At 42.7% G+C, this 20243-nt stretch overlaps 1 protein-coding gene across 2 annotated transcripts; it reads left to right on the top strand.

The window, feature by feature from the left end:
• The first annotated feature begins 324 nt into the window (after nt 1-324).
• LOC117582059 (coiled-coil domain-containing protein 85C) lies at nt 325-19608 on the top strand. Of its 2 annotated transcripts, XM_034269611.1 has the most exons (5): nt 2059-2091; nt 18061-18076; nt 18116-18699; nt 18763-19008; nt 19072-19608. In XM_034269611.1, the coding sequence occupies exons 1-5, from the start codon at nt 2074-2076 to the stop codon at nt 19585-19587; spliced, it is 1380 nt and encodes a 459-aa protein (XP_034125502.1). In that variant the 5' UTR covers nt 2059-2073; the 3' UTR covers nt 19588-19608. The 2 variants fall into 2 exon arrangements, with proteins under 2 accessions (XP_034125501.1, XP_034125502.1); XM_034269610.1 differs by lacking the exon at nt 2059-2091 and adding an exon at nt 325-1350 and having other exon boundaries at nt 17471-18699.
• The last annotated feature ends 635 nt before the right edge of the window (nt 19609-20243 follow it).

Raw genomic sequence — 20243 nt, 5'->3', positions numbered from 1 at the left:
TCCCAAAAACTAGTCAATCTTGTGGAAAATTGATCAATCAATCGGATAAAATTAAAACTTCAGAGCTGAGAGGCTTTGTTAGCTAGTGGTTTTAAAACGAATAGCAAAATATGATTTTCAAATCACATATCGTCGGGTATATTATATCGATAAGTCAGCGATCACATCTCTCGTGTCTCAGAAATTCCCCGACTGACCGAACAGGAGAGCATTTCCCTTCCCGTTTTGGGAAATTGACAAACTCCCATTCACAATAGACAAAATTGCCCATTCACAATTAGCGCTTTTTGTTGTTTTGTTTATCATTCATTTATTCAATTTCTTCATTCCATCATTCACTCAATCTCTCAATTTTCGTTCGTTCGGTGGCAAAATCCGCGTCTCCCATTTGCTCAAATGTAATTGTGTTTCGTGTTAACAACAAAAGGGCCAACAAGCTAAGGACAACTACAAAATTATTGGATCGGGACGCCGCGAAAAATGAAGCAAATAATTGAGTAACTAAAATGTTTGTTAAACTACGTGTGTTTGTGTTAAGTCCGGCTTTTTGAGGCAGCGGCTAAGTGAAATACAAATACAAATCATAGTAATTGATATGAGCAACCTCACGGATATGTCGAATTGTTTCCTAAATTCAGCACAAAAGTAATTGGTTTATTCAACAAAAGTAGCTGCTACATAAAATTATCAAATTCGATTCGGTGCGAGTAGTTGGTGCGCCTGCGCTTCTTGTTTTTTGCACAATTTGTTAATGTTTTAATTCGTTTCGGTCATCAAGGTGGGTGGCATTCGCATCAAATGAGACGGACACCGGCTGTATTGGCCTGCTAAGGCTGTGAATATCGCGCCTCTATAGTTTGCAAAAAGAAACAAAATAATCAAAAACGCAAAAGGCAACAACGCGAACCGAACGCGTCTTTTTGGCTCTAAAAGGGCATTCGGGAAGGCAGGAAAATGCCAGCCAATAAAAGATACATACAAGAAAAAATGCAAAGAGTGCGCGAAAATTGAATGCGTGTGTGAGAGCGTGCAAGAGTATATGTGTGTGTGTGTGTGTGTGCAGCCATAAAACAAACAAATAAAAATAGTGTGAAAAATAATTTGTGTGTTGTTTAAACAATTAGCCGCAAAAACGGTCGCATCGCTTCGCATCGCGTCTCACTCAGTGTCCGTGTCTGTGTGTGAGTGTTGTGTATCCCTGGAATGCGGCAGTCGTCGGCACATGCGCAAATATTTGTGATTTGTTTTTGTTTGCGCGCAGAAGCTGAAAGGGGAAGCGAGAACGAGAGAGAGAAAGAGTGAACCAACATTGGAATACCACATCGATGCATCGATGGCCATGTGCATAAGGTTAGTTTTATTTAGTTACGCTACCATTTTCCAAGCATCCCACTGGAGGAAGTACTAGCAACAGCCCACGTAACCCCCAGAGGCCCTGCCCACTCGAAATTAACCCATTCCCGCCATGCCCTCGCCCTGTCTGATCCCGAAAATTGCTCTATTCTCTTTCGAGGTACCAGTGACGCCCACTTTGTCAGCGCTACGCCCACACTTTCCATTATATTTATTACTTCTTTTGTCTCATTTTTTCTTCTCATTTCCAAGCCCATTTTCCCTTCCTTTCCACCACTTATCTCTGGACACTGACAATAAAAAAATGCAAGTAAAGAAAAATCAATTTTCAAAAAAAGAAAAACAACAACCAGGACAAAAACAAAGGGAGGGGGAAGGTTAAAGAAGATGTGGAAAGACAGAGAGAGAGAGAGAGATCTGAAGAGTGGTATCAGGATCGGAGTGGAGAATGAACGACAATAACATCAATTTTGAGGCATTTATATTTATATGCGCCAATAAATTGAACAAGAGAAACTGAGACAGGAGGCTGAGATAAAGATAGAGAGAGAGAGACAGACAACGGGAGTGGGATAATAGTAGGAGGAAGAGAGGGAGGAAGAGGCCGAGGATCAGGGAGAAACATGGGGAGAAAAACCAACAAATAACAAGCAGAAAGATACACGACAACGTGCAACAATAAGACACAAGATCAAACAAAACCAGCAGCCTCTGCCGACGATGCAGCAACAGCAACAGGTAAAAGCAGCGACGGTGGCGCAGGCGCGCAGAATTTCAAGGTGTGTTAATAAGAAGGTGAGGCATTCCCAGGGAAGCACCAGCGCAACAACAACATAATTTGCAACAATTACAGTTATGGATATGAGTTATATATTGGCAGAGAAATTATTGCAGAAATTAGGCAACTTTTCGGAGAAGGATTACCAACGCACCTGATCGAGAAACACACCTTGTCTGCATTTCGAAATGTGCAGCAAATCAATACCAACATGTGTGTGTGTGTGTTTATATGTGTGGAGTGAAAGAGGCTGCATGCTGGTGACTGTGCTGGCATGCGGGGTGGGCAACAGCGCCGATGTAACAGGTTGTTGCTGCCCCCCTCCGCACCGTTGCCCTGCTGTGCTGCCTGAAATATGTAAAGTCAATTTCGTGTATCGGAAAACTGTAACTAATGCCAAAGCGTCAGCGCAGCAAACAACCAACAGCAGCAGCTAGGGGCAGGGGCCCAGCATACATAGTTAGAGGCAGCCGCAGCAGCCTTAACCCATTAACGTAGATTGGAGAAATTAAAGAGAAATAAAGTGGGGTGTACTTATCAGGAGAATTGGAAATAAAAAACATTTTAAAAGTAGAGTCTATTTTCTATCTTAGAGCATTTCAAATGGGTTAATAGATTTTCCGCCTGCTTAACTTATTAACATAAAGTGGAGAGGCAGCTGTACAACATTTGGAAAATTCTAGAAAACATTTCACATGCAATAGATATCCGTATCTAACAGAAAAATTCGAAAAAATATATGTATATGCCAAATTTCCGTACGTTACGTCTCCAATGGGTTAACGGGGGGCCACATCTCAGACCAGGTTCGTTGCACGCGGCGGAAAATAAAAGACAACAAAGTAAAAAACTTTTTTGTCAATGAAAGAAGAAAACTTTCTTTTAGGCTTATCCACGCAAACATCGCCGACGGCTTTTTGGCTCCGCGCTGCGTCTCTCTTTCTCGCTCTCTCTCTCTCTCTCTCTGGCTGGCTGTCTCTGACTGTATACACTGTGCAGAGGGTATTACACTTTTATTAAGAAGTTGTCAATGCAGAAATATATGAATAAATAAAACATCTGCCATTATAAAGGTACAACTTTAGTCAGAGGTCTGATAAGAGACTTCTGAAGCCTCACAATCCCCAACTAAATATCAACTATCAGCCAGTTTAAACCACTTTTATGCTAGTCCGGCAAGTGCATCTAATATTCTCGCATTCTTTGCTTTAATTGGGCGGCGTTTTTGTCTTTATGCGCCTGCTGTTTGCTGCCATCTGCATCTCGGAACTGCTCCTTGGGGCTCTTCATGGTCCATTAAGACGATTTAGGTTGGCTTCTCTTTTTCTTTATATTTTTTTTGGGGGCCGCCCGCTGCCGCTCCCAGCTGGAGGGCGGTCACAGCTGCGTGGGAAGATTCCGTTGCCTTGCTTTTTTTGCTGTTGTTGTTGTCTCTGTTTGTCATCTCTTTGGCCTCCAGGTTTTGATTGCCAGCCAATCTCTCTCGAGTGCAGTGTCCAGGTTGCTGCAACAAGTGTCCCAGTTTATGGCTTCGGATGGCTAGAAGGCAGAGAACACAGAGAGCAGCGATACTAGCTGTTAGCTGCTAGAACTAGTTTAAGTTTCCTGTCGGAGCGGCTCACATAGTCACATACTTACATAGTTGCGCACGCTTTTTCCTTCAGGGGGCCACGTTGCTGCCGTATGTTGCGGTTGCCGCACCTTGGCTCCCCCTCTACCACACCACACCCCACTGACTGCCGCCTGTTATTAACCGTTTGGCCACATTTTCTCACACAGAGAGCACAGAAATGCTTTGCAGGCCACTCTCTGGCAATTGGCGCGCCTCTGGAAATGACAAACGGCCATGAGCATGCGGCAGCCACTAGAAGAGGCAGGAGGAAGAGGCAGTGGCAGAGAGATGAGACACAGAGGGGCAAAAAAAAAAGCAGCGGGAGTCGACTCCAAATGGGAGCTGCACTAAATTACTGAAATCAAAAAATATTCCAAGTATTCCAAGCCTGGAAAATTGATTTGAAATAACTGTAGATTGAGATGGAACGGAACGAGTATTTCTTGGATGCATTCGCTCGTTCAATTCATGGCAGTAATCGCAAACGGGACCGCCTCAAACGATAACTCATTCAGTTATCGTTGTCATCAAATGTGCACAAGCTTTATGATTGGGAGAAATGTTACAATAAAGATCTGAAATTTGATTAAAAACGCTTAGAGGATGACTGTTACGCAGTGGATGTAATTTTAGATCTGTTAATCAAAGAGTTTCCCAAGCTTCGATTTGAGTTAAAGAAATTTCCAGGAGCCTCGGCTAATCAAACATAATTCTTAAAAATATGCCTGGAATGTAAATTCCACCCTCTATTACGTATAGGTAAACTCCCTAATTTGATAGTTCAACCTCAAATTAGAGATCAAAACGATTGCGCATGCTCCATTAGCTCATAAATATATGAATTAGCTCGTGCATTTTTCGTTAAACTTTTAGTCTGGAACAAGTTTATCCAAAGAGCAGAGCAGAGCCTCCTCCTCCACAACAGTATGCTCCACATCAGGTTCATTAGCTTAGCCAAAAGTCCATAACCAAAAATATTCCATTTGGTCTGGCTGCCTCCCGTAACGGGCTGCCAACCGTTCTCCTTGCGGCCCAAAGAGTCTCACTCACGTAACTGTAACTGATTTGACCTCCCATCACTTAGCTACCAAAAAAAAAAACAGAACCAACTCCTCCTTCAACTCCAAAGATTTCGCTGCTTTGCTGCCGTTCTGCCATTGTGAATGTTGCGGTTGTAGAGGGGAGATGGGGCATGGAGACTGTTGTGACGGTTTTTTGATGCTTGGCTGGAAAAGCGTTGTGATGTGACCTCGACAACAAATTTCTATTGCATGCAATTTGGAATATCGCATGCGCAAATGAACATTAACACTTTGGCCATGCGCTGAAGACAACATTGAAACACTCAAAAACTTGTTTGTACAACACAAAAGTAATGACAAGAAAAGAAATACAATAGTCATCAAGGTAAAGAAATGGTGTAGGAGATACCGATACGGAGATGCTCTAACAAAGTCAAGGATTGAATGTTGAGTAAATTATAGAAAGAATTTCGAAACGGTTACTTATTCCCATTAATGTCCTCTAAATTATAGCATTTAAAACTTACCATATTATGGTTCAGCCATAAAAACAGTTCGAAATTGTTTCAATTTTTTTAAAGCTCTGTTTCGATATCGAAAATATTATTCGGCTCTAGGCTAAAGGTCCCATAGACCAAAAAATTCAACTTTTTTGAATGTGTACTATGATCTTCTTACATAACTTCTCTGAACTTTCTAAAGTTCTTACTTTGGTTCTTCGTTCGGTGCTCCGGTAAAACACTCCTTGAATCCTACTCAAAAGAGCACTTTGACTTGGTGAAGCACACCCATGCTTGGGTCTGTCTTTCGCTTGGTTGTTAGGGTATTAAAACCATCAAAAACGGCAGCCAGGCCAGGCCAGGGGACCAACAAGAGAGAAAAAGTACGCTTAGAAAATTAGAAAGTACGAGCGCGCGCGCGGTCTTGGGGAGAGGCTGTGTGGAGCTCACTCTATGGTGAAGCAGTGGGGTATGGTGGGGTATATGTATGTGAGTATAACTCGATTTGTGACTGTCATAAATGGCGGAAATTGTGGGGCTCTCGAGACAAGGCGGCAGGCGGTGGCAGTTGGCAGTGGCAGGCTGTTTGTTGCTGGCAGCCGGCTTCAACCGTCTTGGGGGCTCTGTCGCTACGGATCTAGCTTTCTACTGCCTGCCGCCGGTCTTCAGCTTTAGAGCCTCGTCTTCTGGCTCGGTCGTTTTCCCCCCAACCCTCTTTCTTGACTATAATTTGTGCCATCAGCATTTTGTTGTCGTTATCTTAGCAAGGCGAGCGAGTGACAGAGAGAGAGAGCGAGCTACGAAGAGAGCAATGAAGCGTACGTTTTGACATTTCACCAACTCTCTCTATGCTCCTCTCTCTTTTAACATGCTCTCCATAATTAGCCAAGCAGAGAACGCGCTTAGTGCCAACATTTCGACAGATTTTTATTAATTTTTTCCCTTTTTTCTTCGCTACACACTTTATGACTTATTTAGGTTAAAGAATTGTGTTAGTCGAAGCTTTAAGTACCCTTTTAAGAGCGCAGTCGCTTGCTTTAAACTGTTTTAATAACTGTGAAATTTTTGCTGTGAATTGCACAAGACAAAACTGCAAAAGATTCTTGTCAAAGGTTTAGGTTACTTTTTCGTTTGCACTGTTAGGGTATAACAGGCTGGGAGAACCGGCTTCGAAAGTGTTCCCTTCGATCTGGGTTTATTATTACACTTAATGTGACTTGATTTATAAACAAGAGCAACAGCAGCAACACAGCATCCCACAAGAGACTTCCAGCTCCAGCTCCAGCTCCAACTCCTCTCAACCCCATCTGTTTGGCAAGACAAGCAACGACATGCCTCAGTGACCAAAAAAAATATAATAATAATATGTATGGGTGTATGTGTAAGGTATTGGGTTACCAAGTCACCAACTTCACCCCATGCCACGCCGTATACCCCCGCCCCGCTACCATAGTCGCGTCTCGTTTGCTGCTTTACTGCTATCCGAACTGTCTTTTAATTAGTTCATAAATTTGTATGGAAGGAAACTGCAACGCAATTTCTTTACGTCTCAGCAGCTCTCTTTCGCTATCTCTCTCTCCCTCTCTCACGCTGTTAGCTGTATAACACTTCCCTTATGCTTCCCCTCCCCTTTCTGCTTTGATCATACCTTTCAATAAATCGTTCAATCCGGAAGTTTGTTGCGCGCTCACACAAAAGAAAATACCGCGCACCCCACTCTCCCCGCGCTCTGCACAGTAAGCCGCTTTTGTGCCCAAGAAAGGAAATAGAATTTTCTTCATTTATTTCTCTTCCTTCTGGGCTGCAAAGTCATTTTAATGGTTTCCGCTATTTATGGCATTGCTCGGGTATTATTATTGGTAAAAAATTAATAGAAATTTAATTGGATATAGGCGTGGTGGGGGGGATTGTACGAAAAGCAAGGGAGGGGCTGGGTTAGATATTTATTACGCTTGCGCGACGCCATCTCTTCCGTCATCTGTTTCTCCCTCTCTCCGTCTCTCGTCTCTATTGGGAGGTCTTTATGGCTCGTTCACGCTTTGTTCTCCTGCCCTTCCCCCACTCTTCCCCGCGTACGTGTGTAGGAGTGGGAGAGGTTAAAGCGTGCTAATGCTTACATAATGCTTTGTTTTCGGTCGTTTTTAGTGCGTCTCTTTTGCTCTGGTCTTTCCTTTGCTTCTATTACACGTACGCTGCGACGCAGTTTGTGTGCACGTGAGGGTAGGCTTGAAAGAAAGTTGAGGACACAATAAATTATGTGATTTGGGTTCCAAAATCTTACCCCGTATGGGGCAAGAGATTGATATTTCGATCTAGTTTTATGGATTTATGGGCCCCAGATATGGAATGATAAACATAAATCAATTCCGTGTGTAATTTGTCTGGATTTTACTGGTAAGTAAAAGTATTTGGGTTAATTTGGGATCATTTGAAGTAATTTTAGACACTTTTTATGGGTTCTAGGAAGAGTTGGTTTTAAGGTAAAGATTGATAGATAATAAAAATAACAGATTCATCTATAGAAAAATATGAAATTTAAAGTCACACGGAAGTCACTAATTCCAATCAATTTCCAAACGAGTTAACCACACAGACATAAATCTTTTTCAAGCTTTCAAATTATAAGGCATAAGACTTTCAGGCACTACAAATTTCAGCTCCACTAAGACAATATCCACCCACAGTTGTGTAAATATGTAATCCCAAACCAAATCACACCATATACAGCACGCGCTCTCCAGCTGCCACCCACGCATAAAATTTGAATCCAAAATTCACGTTTAAAGAGTGTGAAGGGGTTTTCTAATAAAGTTATACAAAGAATGGAATGGAATGGAATGGAATGGAAGGGACCAACAACAAAAACAATAATCGAAAGTAGCTGTCGGAGCTATAGGAAAAGAATTTCAGCAGCAGCCCACAAAAAATTAATGAAATGAAATCTTTGACCAAACAAAAGGTAGAAACCAAACATTAGCATAAATGAATTTATTCCACTTCATTATTTGTGTGTGTTTTTGTAGAGTTAGGAACCACTATATGATGGTGAGCTATGTGGGCACGATGAAACAACAATTTTACAGCAAACGAAAGATGAGAAATGTTTATTTTCTTTTAGATATTTTGACGGAAGAAATGTTTTGAGAACAGAACGCCCCAAGAGCCAGATGATAATTAAATATTTGAACATATGAACTTTACTGGGTTACGGGGCCAAACAGCGATGGATAGAGGAAGGTTTCTTCTTTGGAGGTTTCTTCTTTGCTTGGGAGTTGCTTTTTTGCTGCTTTTGGCAAGAGTTTTGTTAACATGTTTGATGCCGGCCTCAAGATAAATGTACAAACGTCTGTAAGCTCTCAGAAATTTGCATATTTATACAATTTGTTGCTTGTTTCTTGTTGGATGTTGTAACCCCTTTTGAGGGCGTGTTAATGGTGGATTCTTTGCCCAACAGATTCTCATTCGGTGATAAATTCGAAAGTTACAGAAAAACAAGCCCATTTGCTCAGCGTTTCAATCGTTAGGTTTGGTTTGTATTTATTTTTTTTGTTCGTTTCTGTTAATTTACATGCATAAATAATTTGCACAAAAGTTGAGAGTTTGGCTGCATGAAATGGATAAGTTTATGTCTATCGACGGGCGGTCCTCTCCCCTCTCCCGTCTGCCGTCTTCGGAGCTGAACTGTCGTCGTAAAAATCAAATATGCGCTGCAAACTTGACGCAAATGATACCCATAAACCATAAAACCATAAAGTTGAGAAATGGAAATTGTATTCGAACTGTTTGAGGGTTTGGCGGAAGGTAGGTAGGGTTTTAGGCTTCGGTTTCGATTAGTCTCCGTCTGGGGAGTGTCACTAAGAGTTATTCAGGCTTTGGATAAGGGAGAACCCACTTATGTCGATGTAGAAGCTGTTATGGATTGGATATAGCAATAATTTAATCTACATATTAATTTCGTTTTATTCTTGTCATGTGCCAGAGGCGCACAGGTTCAGGTTCAGCACATAATTAAGCAGTTTATAAGCCCATAGACCCCCCTCTGGGGAGGTAGCATTGGCATTAGCATTATTTTGATGTTGCTTAGAGAACTGGTTGATGGAGAAATTTGGGGACGAGCTTTATAATAAGAGCGTTGAAAATAAAAGAAGGGGATATTTATGGATGGATGGAGATCTTTAGGAAAATATTATATCTTCTTTCCTTCCATCTCGTTATTTGTATTATTTACTCGTTACATGGCGTACTTTTTATTTGAACTACTCGTTATTTGATAAGCTTTTTCCACAGTTCATGATCTACATTTTCTCTTTATAATTTTCTTATTACATGAAATTTATTTTCTGGTTTTTTTAAGCTACTAAAGATTCATGGACCACTTTTTCCAGAGTTCAGGATCTACATTTCAAGGCTGTACTTTCATATCTTGCATTATTTATGCATGCACACTTAATCCCATACATAAACCATCTTTAAAATCTTAAACTTTCCTCTATTATCTTTCTCTCCCACCGTAACCTTGCTCTTTGATCCATTGTGGCAAAGCCAACCCGGCTTGGATCCGGCGTATTATTCCCACAGCTTGTGCTCCAGTTAAGTGGTTTTCATTAGGGGAAAATCTCGCTGCATTTGCAATCAGTAATCCCCGACCCTCCAAAACAGCCAGGCCTGCCACACCCCACCCCCTTGGCACATTCTCACCGCAGAAGCTTGACTTATCGTTTAACCTTCGCTCGGTTATAATTTTTCCTATTCTTCGAGCTTCGAGCTTCAAGCTTCGACTTTGGTGTTTTTTTCGGTCTCTGCTATGCCTTATGTTTTTTGGTTTTTTTTTCCGTTTTTTTTTTGCATTGTTATTAAGTTTTCGTGTGTTGCCTACTGTGCTACACATGGCTTTTAATGACGTCTTGCCACGTTTATGGTTTACCATAAAAACAAAAAAGGGAGCTCGTACCACAAAAGTTGTGGGTGGCCCCCACAGATGTCTGTCTGCCTGAGTTTCCGTGTCTTTGAAATTTATAGTTGAATAATATTTGATTTCGTTTAAGAATCGTGGAGTGTGCATTTCAAGCATATCAATTTACAGAACCATGGGCCAAAAATTGCCCACTCAGCTTTTCCGGGAACTCCTCTGGTAGAGGAGATTGATACAAATCTTCGCGTAGAGTCAGCGGAGTGTCACGTGCAATTTAATCGTCTTTTGATGGTTACAAATCTGGCTCAAAGATGAGCGGACACTGATAAATGGAACTTGCCCAAAGAATACAGCGCGGGAATCGTGTGAGTTTTTTTGTCTGGTGGAGGTGTTTGAACATACCCTGTAATTGGGGGATGCAGAAATGGGATGTTGTTTTTGTAAGAGGAAACGTTTTCGATAAAGTTCTAAATCAAAATAATCACAGATCGTACAAATATTACTACAGAAATCACAAAATATCATTCCTCAATTTCTTGCTTTTATTTCTTAAATTTAGTGGGTATCCCCATAGTCGCTAGCAGCCCTGTTTTGCTCTCTGCCTTTTGTCCCGCGCTCTCAATGGTCGTGTGCATCCTTTTGTCTTCGCTCTTTCAGTTTAGGTGGGTTCATTCATGAAAATTTCTGCGCCTCTCTTCCGCCGCTGCCGCGCAGTCGCAGAGTCATCTGTCTGACTTAACGTCGACTGCGACAGAGTCGACGTTTGTCGTTTGTCATTCGATACAAGCAATGAAGGCGTTTGATATTTATTTCGTTTTCCTTGGGGTTTGCTTTTGTGGAGCATTTGAAAAACGATATATGCCGTGATGGTGGGGTGTACGGATTGGATATACCTTATACCACGCGTTTTTTGGTGCGTGCAATGCAAATGCAATGGACCGTGGAACGGTGCTTTTTGGATCGGGTGATTGGCGGCAGAGAAGTCTGTGATTTGCTTGTTCCGTTTTCCACTCATTCTCATTTATTTCTTTCTGTCCGCTGTGTGGGTGTGTTGGCTGTGTTGCTCTCTGTGTGTGTGTGTGTTGCTGTGGGGGTTTTCTTGTCTCATTCGAGCGTCGCTGTGGCTGTCTGTGCAGCGTTAGTGGTGGGTGGCTGGCTCAGGGATGGCTGGAGGCAATATTTGGCGAGCTCTAATTAAGTTTTGTGCAAAGTAGTTGAAACGGAAATAGCTGCAGGAGGTTCCCCAGCTAAGATTGCTCCCAATTGCTCTCAACGAAGGTGAATAAATGAGAATAGCACATACAAAATCAACATGCATGTTGTGTGCATGACGTGGGCTAATGCCTGCCTCTCCGTTGCCACAATCTCTTTTCTCCACTCTGAATTTGAAGCTTCATGTGCCATTTGATCACTTCGATTCCAGTTCCACTCCTGCAGCCCTGGTCAATCCTCTCTGCCACTTCAATCTCCTCCAGTCGTCCGTTGCCCAGTTATATCGTCGCCGAAGCTTTTGCCTTTTCATTACACATTTCATTGTCTGGGCGCGCGGTCAGTTTGCTGCCACGAATGGATTGTTGTTAAGTAAGTGTACTTAACCCACATGACTTTGCGGTTTTCCTACGTGTACCGGGTCTTTCTGGCTCCCCCTGATTCGCGCAGTTCGACTCGGACTCGCACTCGGACTCGCACTCGCATTCGAAATCGGAGTCTGGGGGCCCTCTGTCCGTCTGTCATCACCTCCGAAAAAGCTGTCATTGCCTGGGATCTGATCTCCATCGTGTGCGTGCGTGCCTGCTAAAGAGATTTCTTAACCTTGAGTGACTTTGAGCATTTTTCAACCATTCCATTCCATTCCATCCATCTCCATCTCCATCCATGCCTTGTATTTATTAACCAATTTTTGTTTTGCTTTTTCGTATACATATATTTTTTTGGGTTTATTAATTTACTGTTTGCACATGCCCCCTTCCCCTTCATATGCGTGCGCCTGTTTACCTCAATCCACGCTCATTTCCTTAATTAAACACTTGTTTCATGGTCTGCTGGGCCATTGCTTTAAAAAAATATGTACCCATGCCGAGAGCTCGTAGAGCCAAACAAATATGCCGACTCCTAAAATAATATACAGAAAAAACACAGCAAAAAAAATTGCTGCCAATTTGCAGAAATAATTATGCATGGACAGCGGGGAAAAAAATGTATAATAAATTATTAAAGATTATGTAAAAGTGATCAAGGCAATTTGTTGTTGTATGTCGAAAATCAATCAAGTTCAAAGCAAAGTTGCCTAATCATTAAGTTTAAGCTGCGTTTATTTGTTAAAAAAGAAATGATGAAACTGAATGTACTTTTGAGTATGCACATTATTATTATTGATTATGTTTTGAATTGTACACGCAAGTGTACCGAATTGTCTTACAATGTAATTCGTTTGCAGTTAAGTATTTGCCTCTCACTCATAATCATCAACACCCAAGGACTGAGTTCGGTCTTAAAAGCATTTTATGGCCTCCCTGAATTGAGTATAAAAAACAGAATATAAGAACAACGGACATAAATGGACACTTATTAATACTTCGACAGTCTTAGAAAGCCCTAGAAAACATTATATGCTGTAGATTGTGTTAATAATAGACAATTTTAAGCTAAAATAGTTTCTATATTCTTTCGGCTCAATTACATCCAAAGGAAACTAGCTCTTCAAATATAAATATCATTTGAAACAATTGTTCAGCAAGAACTCGCTTCCTCTCCACAAAACATAATAACAAACAATGTTTTCCACCACTTTTGTGATGGCGATCCCCTTTCAAAAATGATATTCCCTTGAGGTAGAGGCCTATCTGGCGACTACCATCTATAGCAAATAAATTCATAGCTGGACCCATTAAACACTTATTATACTTTTTGTATGCCACTCTTGTTTTATTGTCCATTGTCAAGTTAAGATCTGAAATGGAATAATTCCCAAAGCACCACCCACTGTGCATGGGAAAAATTTTCATAATTTTGCACTCCAACACCTTCCCCCAAAGAGAAGAGCAGAAGAAGCCGTCTATGCCCCAGAGGGGGTATCTGTCTAGCTTCGGATTTACATACTTATTCTTGTGGTTGGGTTGATGTTTTGTGAGCTGAAACCTCATATTAAAATGGCACTAATTACGGCAATTTGTTATTGGCAAAGCAGCAAAGCTGAGGCCAACGCCTATGATCACTCGGGTTCTTCTTTGCATCAACAATGTTCGACCATTAGCAAGATCAAAAATTTATTAGTGAAGAAGAGAGGGTTAGAACTCATAGACATGGGAGGGGCATACCTCACGCATAAGTAGGTAAAAGTAAAGTTAACAACAGAAAATAAGTGTAAGAAAAGAAAGGTTTTATAAGATAGCGCAAGTACCCTTTCAGATTGAACAATCTTTGATCAATAGAAGTCTGATCAAATCTGCCACAGCTGTATAATATAAGCTCTTTGTAAAGACTGATTTAAAGAGATTCTGGAAACATCTGTTCACCATCATTCATACCCTCTGTAAGGGTATTTTACGCAGAAAAAATTCAACATTAAGTGCGTCCTCTCCTACATTCCATCGCCCAAGGCCAAACACGCTCTTACACGCGCATATTGAAATAAATTTTTTATTTATTTATTGTATTTCGATTCCCTCCAGCTCCTTCTCTCCCTTTGGACCAGGTGATGATTTGCTATTTGCTGGCCTCGCTTCCAGTGGGAAAAAGGGGGAATTTCTGGTCTCTGGGCTCTGGCTCTCAAAGGGTTAAGGGGGAACTTGGGAAAAGGTTAAGTCGGAATCGGAATTAGTGCTTGGAGTGTGTGTACATGTGCTACAAATTGAAGGCTCTTTATGGGTGTATACCCTTGCAAAGAGCTTTATATTGGTTGCGCCATGAAGTTGGCCATAAATTTGGATTAGCTGTAGATTATGAGTTTTTAGTTTTAGGCATTTTATAGTCGTTAATTATGGAGTAGGCTCAGATCTGAAATAAAACCTCATATTTCACAGACACATTACTCAATGGATAGCAGCACAAAAACCACTTAAGTCAAAGGAAAAGGAGCTGAATGTTATATTTAAAGTTCCTTTTGCTTGAGTGGCTGTTCCGGTTTAATTTTGTTTTGGTTGGAAAACATTCTCATAAAGGTTTGTGATAAGGAAAATGTGACTCACGATTTGACAATGACTTAGAAAGGAAGAATTAGAAACTTAGGACTAAGTGAGAAAAGGTGAACTGATGGATAAATGTGGTAGCGATAATCATGGGGCTGTATTTGACATATTTCAGAAAATTCAGAATTGAGAGCTATTTCAAAAGATATTTAAACCATTATTGTGGAAGCTTCCAATTCATTTCAATTTCATTTTATACAAAAAGTGTAATTTGAGTGAAAAACTCGTATCCTGCTCCCTCTCTATAGGGTATTCCTCAGTTCTTATGCTGTTCTTAAACCCTAATTTCACTTCTTTTTAATGTGCTGGCCGCGAAGCTTTTCATTTGTTGTTTCCCCCTCGTTTTCTCATGGCAATACCGAAAAAAAGGGAGATTGGCAGCCAGGGAGGCCAGTCCCCAGGAGAAGGCTGGAAGAGGTGGAGCGGGGCCAGTTGAGGGTTAAGTATTGGCATTTCCGACTGGGAGACCGAGACTCGTCTTCATTGAAATCGAGCTGAGAGCTGCTGGGACGACTTTCGGCAACACACGGGGTGGGGCGACGGGGGACAGACACACGGCATGGCAATCAAAGGTAAAAAATCTACACCAACAGCACAGCCAGCACAGCACAGCAACAACAATGAGAGCAATATTTGTGCTCATTAAGCGTAACTGACACACGAAGTCTCGTTGTTGTTGTTGCTTTTCGTTTTTTTTAGAGGGTTTCTTCATTTCGCAAGTCGCCAAAAACTACGCCAACGGGACAGAGTTGCTGCTGCTGTGCTGTGACTCAATGGATTTTGGCTTCCATCCCTCCTCGATTCTCTCTTGCTCTTTTCTGCTTTGCGCTGCGCTGCTCCGCTCTGCTCTCTCGGTGTATCTCTCATGTCTTGTGGGAGAAGAGTAGATGTTGCTGCTGCTGCAGCCTGCCGCCTGCTTGCATTGTTTTTGCACCCATTACTTGTAGAGTTAGATGAAGGGTATATGCTGTATGCATATGTTTGTGCACTACCGCTAGGAATGCAGTTTATTAACCCACCAAATATAGCACTTTGCAAATCAAGTTTTTGCCATTTAAGCTACTAGTTGTAAGAACAATTAATTGTAACCTAAAAACTTCCCTGATGTGCTTGAAACTCCTTGTTCTTTAGCGCATGTAGGGTATCATTCAGTCATTCCCCATCATTCCGTACCTGGTTTTTGCTGTTTCTTTTGTGTGGGGTTCGTTTTGCATTTTCGTTCTGCGTTTGGGCAATTTGCAGGAGGGAGGGCGGAGGGCCCCCCCAAACGGCCAGCGAACGATTGCTATTATTTTGAGGTAATTCGATGATTTACAACTGTTGCCGTGTTTTGTAAGTTTTCTTTCTGCAGAATATGCCCACAGATCCCACTCTCTGTCTGTCTGTCTGTTTGTCCGGCAAACAACAATGAAGGGCCAGGCCAGGCCTCAACCGGGGGCCAGGCCCTCACCGCATTCTTTTGTTATGTTGGCTTTTGTTTGTGTGTTCAGTTTTCAGTTGGCCAAAAGGGTTTTCTGCTTGTACATTTTTGCATACCCCAAAACATCTCAATGGGGGAAGTGGTTTTACCTTTTGTGTAGAGCCTTGCTCATCTTTCGATTCGCGCGCGGGCTTACAGCTTACATTTCACACCTGTTGTCATTTTTCTTACCCTCGTTGCTCCATTTGTAAAGGGACAGAGAGCCACGCACTCGCGGGCTGACATGTAGCTGGCAAGTTGACAGCCTAAATAGCTCAGGAAAAGGGTTGAGGATCTCCCTCTTCTTCGTTCTATCTGTTCTGTGATCCAGATGTTGTCTGTTATAGATTACACATCATTTTTGTGCATATCTAGAACTAAGTAGTTCTAGTTTAAAATATAAGCAATTGTTCAGCCGCAATGTGAGAGGTGGAAGGGATGACTCGCAGAAAGAACAGCTGATTGCTCTCACATTTGTAGATGTTATTCGGGAAAGTTTATACTGAAAATCGAATGGTAATACTATCTTAGTACTAAAAGAATAACGCCTCCCGTTTTCCACACATGTTAAACTCTCGCGAAACATTTACTGACAAATTTCCCTTAGTTTTCATAAATTTATTGAACCAATAAACTGATGTCAAAGAAAGTCCATTGTTCGTGGTTTTAATAAAGCCAACTCTATTCATTAAGGGAACACTCATGATCCAAATTACTGCCAAACTCATGTCAAACTGCGAGTGCGAATCGCAACATTTCAATTTGCATGCGCCTAGAGCAAGTAGTCTCTCGTCGCATCCATCAAACCATGAACTGAATTTCACTTTCGAGATACAAATGCGACGATAGACTCGAAGACTGATTCGAGTCACTGCCATTTACTGCTATTGCGAGTGCAGCGGTACTTAGTGGGCTTTCAGTTTTCAAATCAGACGGCGGAAGCCTACGTTTAAAGTCAACATATGGGAGACGCCATCTGGTGATTAGACGCTTCAGCGCCAACCCCCATCCGGGAGAGCCCAGAGTGCCCGGGAGATCCCAACCATACGACAATACAGTTTATATTACAATTCCCTATGTCGAATGGAGTGTTTTGGCGACGCTTCGTTGCATTTTCTTAAGCACAAGCAACACATGCACTGTGAAAAATTATGGTTTGAAACTCGGGACTTAGGTGAATTTACTTACAAGGAGATGTGTTCACCACAGGGAAGTAAATTTCGGGTAGCAATAGCTTGTCAGTGCATGAGTGGTGAATAAGTTGTTGGTCATCCCAAAGGGGATTTTACTTAAAAGGTGGCAGTAAATTGCCCTTGCTTGGGACTTCTATAGACTCTATAGGCTCAATCCATTGCAGTCTGAGTTTCTTTGCGCAGTGTATTGGAGATATGGGAGGGGACGTGCCTTTCGCGTGTGGCATGTCATGGCTTCAGTGGTGCGACAAATGCTCATTTCACTTTCTATCAGCGTCTGGCGGCAGTCTAATGGAAGTTTAATTATGCCACAATGACGGCGTGCCCTCGTCTGTCGCATAAATTACATTGTACAATGAATGCCTTGATTTATAGTTTTTTGTATCCATCCAAACAATTTTTAGTTTTATTTTTATTTGGCTAATGCCTTGCCCATTTTGTAATGTATTTGCAGCTCCGAGAGGTCGTAGACACCACTTAAAAAAGATAAAAAAGGAAACGAAAAAACAAACCTAAGACAAGGCAAAGCAAGGAACCGACTCAAAAATGTCCGGCAATCAACAGCAGCAACAAAACCAGCAGAAGACATTAACCACAACAACAACAACAACAGCAGCAGCAGCAGCAACAACAAACGGAACAGCAACTTTGAACAATAATTTGATAAAAACAAATAGCGTTGACAAAATTATAAGCAAAACAGCGACGCAGGCAATTAACAAGCAACAACAGCAGCAACAGCAACAACTACCAAGACGCTCTTTGTTGGCACCAACAGCAGCAGCAACATTACAGCAGCAACAACAGTCAGTGCCACACTCAACGCAACAACAAAGCGTAACGACAGCGGGAAAGAAGCAACAGCAGCAGCTACACCAACAGCAACAATCACATCAATTGCAGACTGTGGCCACCATTCATCAGCCACACAGCACGCAACAGCAACAGCAACAGCAGCAACATCATCATCAGACATTGACTTCTCGCTTGCCCATCCAGCAGCAATCCACTAAAGAATTGCCTAATCTTGCAACACATCAACAGCAGCAACAACAGCAGCATCAACGTCGCAGCTTCTACCAGTTGCAGCAGCAGCAACAGCAACAACAGTCCCTTCGCAGTCCAAACCTTAAGGCAGGAGCACCCGCACACTCCATACCGCCTAGATACCAGCCACCGCCGCAGCCAGGCACGGGCATACTGAAACCACATTTGCCCATCAAATATCCGCCGGATATACCGCAGCTATCCAACATCTACATACCAGACTCGCTCAAGCAACAGCAGCAGCAGCAGCATCCACAGGCAACACGCTATCTGCAACATCCGGCCATCATTAAGGGAGGAGCAGCACAGGATATGCTGAAATTTGTACGCAAACCGGAACAGGAACATCCATCGCCCAATGCCTCGGTCACGTCCAGCGGCACTGGCATACCCACGACCAATGGGGCTGGCGGTCGCCTGACTGTGGAGCAAAATCGTCAGCTGCAGTCGCTGGTCAATGAGCTGCGCACGCTCAAGGAGCAGAATCAGCGACTGCTGGACGACAACCAGGAGCTGCGAGATCTGTGCTGTTTCCTCGACGATGATCGGCAAAAGGGACGCAAGTTGGCCAGGGAATGGCAACGTTTTGGTCGCTACACGGCCAGTGTGATGCGCCAAGAGGTGGCTGCCTATCAGGTGAGTGGGAAAGACAAGAATGAAAAGTGAATTTGGAACTAATGTGTGGCATCTTTCTTGCAGAACAAACTACGTCAGTTGGATGACAAGCAGCAGGAGCTAATCACGGACAATCTGGAGCTGAAGGAGCTCTGTCTGTACTTGGACGAGGAGCGCGCCCATGTGGCGGCCAATGCGCTGTGCGCCGGCTGCGGTGCGGCCACCAGGAATGCTTTGCGCGACGATGGCGATGGCTCCAGTTCGAGCACCCAAGCGGATGAGACCATCACTGCCTTGCGGAACTATGCTGAGCAGCGGCAACTGCCCCAGGTGAGCAGCCACATAAAGATGAAGCCACCGAAAGACTCTCGCTATAATGTGACTCATGTGCAGGATCTACGTCATGCCCACACGCTGAACGATCAGACGCTTCAGTATGTGCGCTCGTTGGAGCGACGCATTCAGCAGCTGGAGGAGGAACGCACCACGCCCACAGCCCATCTGCAGCAGCAGCAACAGTCCATGCCCACGCCACAGGCAGCAACACCAACGCCACAGCCAGCCACAGCCACAGCAACAGCACCAGCCAAATCAGCGCCTTCGCCACATCAGCAGGAGATCAACACGACGAGCAGCCAGCATCAGCAGCAGGCGGCAGTGGCTGCAGCAGCAGCAGCGGCCATCCAACTGCCAGAACCGATTGCCGGTCGTCCGGAGGCGGTGGTGCGGGCCCTTCAAGTGTTGGAGGTGCGAGAGCAACTGGAACGCGACCGTCTGGGCAATTTGGCTGGCAGTGCACTCGATCAGATGGACGATGGCGAGAAGGCGCTGGTGCGCGAGATGTGCAACGTGGTCTGGCGCAAACTGGAGGGCAGTCCGCACGGACCCGCTGCCCTAGAGCCGCTCTAAGCAAACAGAACACACAAAAACATAACCTAAACCGGGCTAACACTTAGTTATTAAATAAACGTTTAAACACCTAACTTATCAGTAATATTTAAACCTTAAAACATTGTACAAAGTTCCAACCACACAACCTAAGCTTAAGATCCGAACAAAAAGCGAAAGAATACTCAACAAAAGGAAGAAAGAAAAATGTTTACGGACTAAACCATCAATGGATGAAAGATCAAGGATTGTCTATGCCTGATTCAGCTTCGAAATCGAGCTTTAACTGGTCTTAAAGCTAACCGATTTCCACTCTGCACTCAAACCCTCAAACAGATGACTCTACAAAATCAAATAATCAACTCCAATTGTTGTTTATTTTCGATTTAGAAGAAAGAAAACAAACAAAAAATGCTTCATTCTGGGCATCACTTTTTTTAATGAAACTAAAGTAGCTGCCAGCGACAATGCCCCCGATGACGATGATGATCTGTTGTTCCCTTGATGGTCGTATTCCTATAACTATTTTTATATTTTTTTGTAATAATTATTGTAAACTTTGACTGTTATTTTTTTGTGGAAAGTGAGAGCTAAATCTTTTTGCTAAATCAAAATACAAATGCAACAAATATTTCCATCAACTTATTTATGAGATTTTAATTGAAAAACAATCTGGA

This window comes from Drosophila guanche, unplaced genomic scaffold (assembly GCF_900245975.1).
Source record: "Drosophila guanche unplaced genomic scaffold, DGUA_6, whole genome shotgun sequence".
NCBI lineage: Eukaryota > Metazoa > Arthropoda > Insecta > Diptera > Drosophilidae > Drosophila > Drosophila guanche.
This window is presented reverse-complemented; position numbering and strand designations above follow the sequence as displayed.

Coding starts and splice junctions, on each gene's coding strand:
- LOC117582059 (XM_034269610.1), top strand. CDS start 17,563: ATGTCCGGCAATCAACAGCAGCAACAAAACCAGCAGAAGACATTAACC. Junction 18,700..18,762: donor AAGAGGTGGCTGCCTATCAG/GTGAGTGGGAAA, acceptor TCTTTCTTGCAG/AACAAACTACGTCAGTTGGA. Junction 19,009..19,071: donor AGCAGCGGCAACTGCCCCAG/GTGAGCAGCCAC, acceptor ACTCATGTGCAG/GATCTACGTCATGCCCACAC.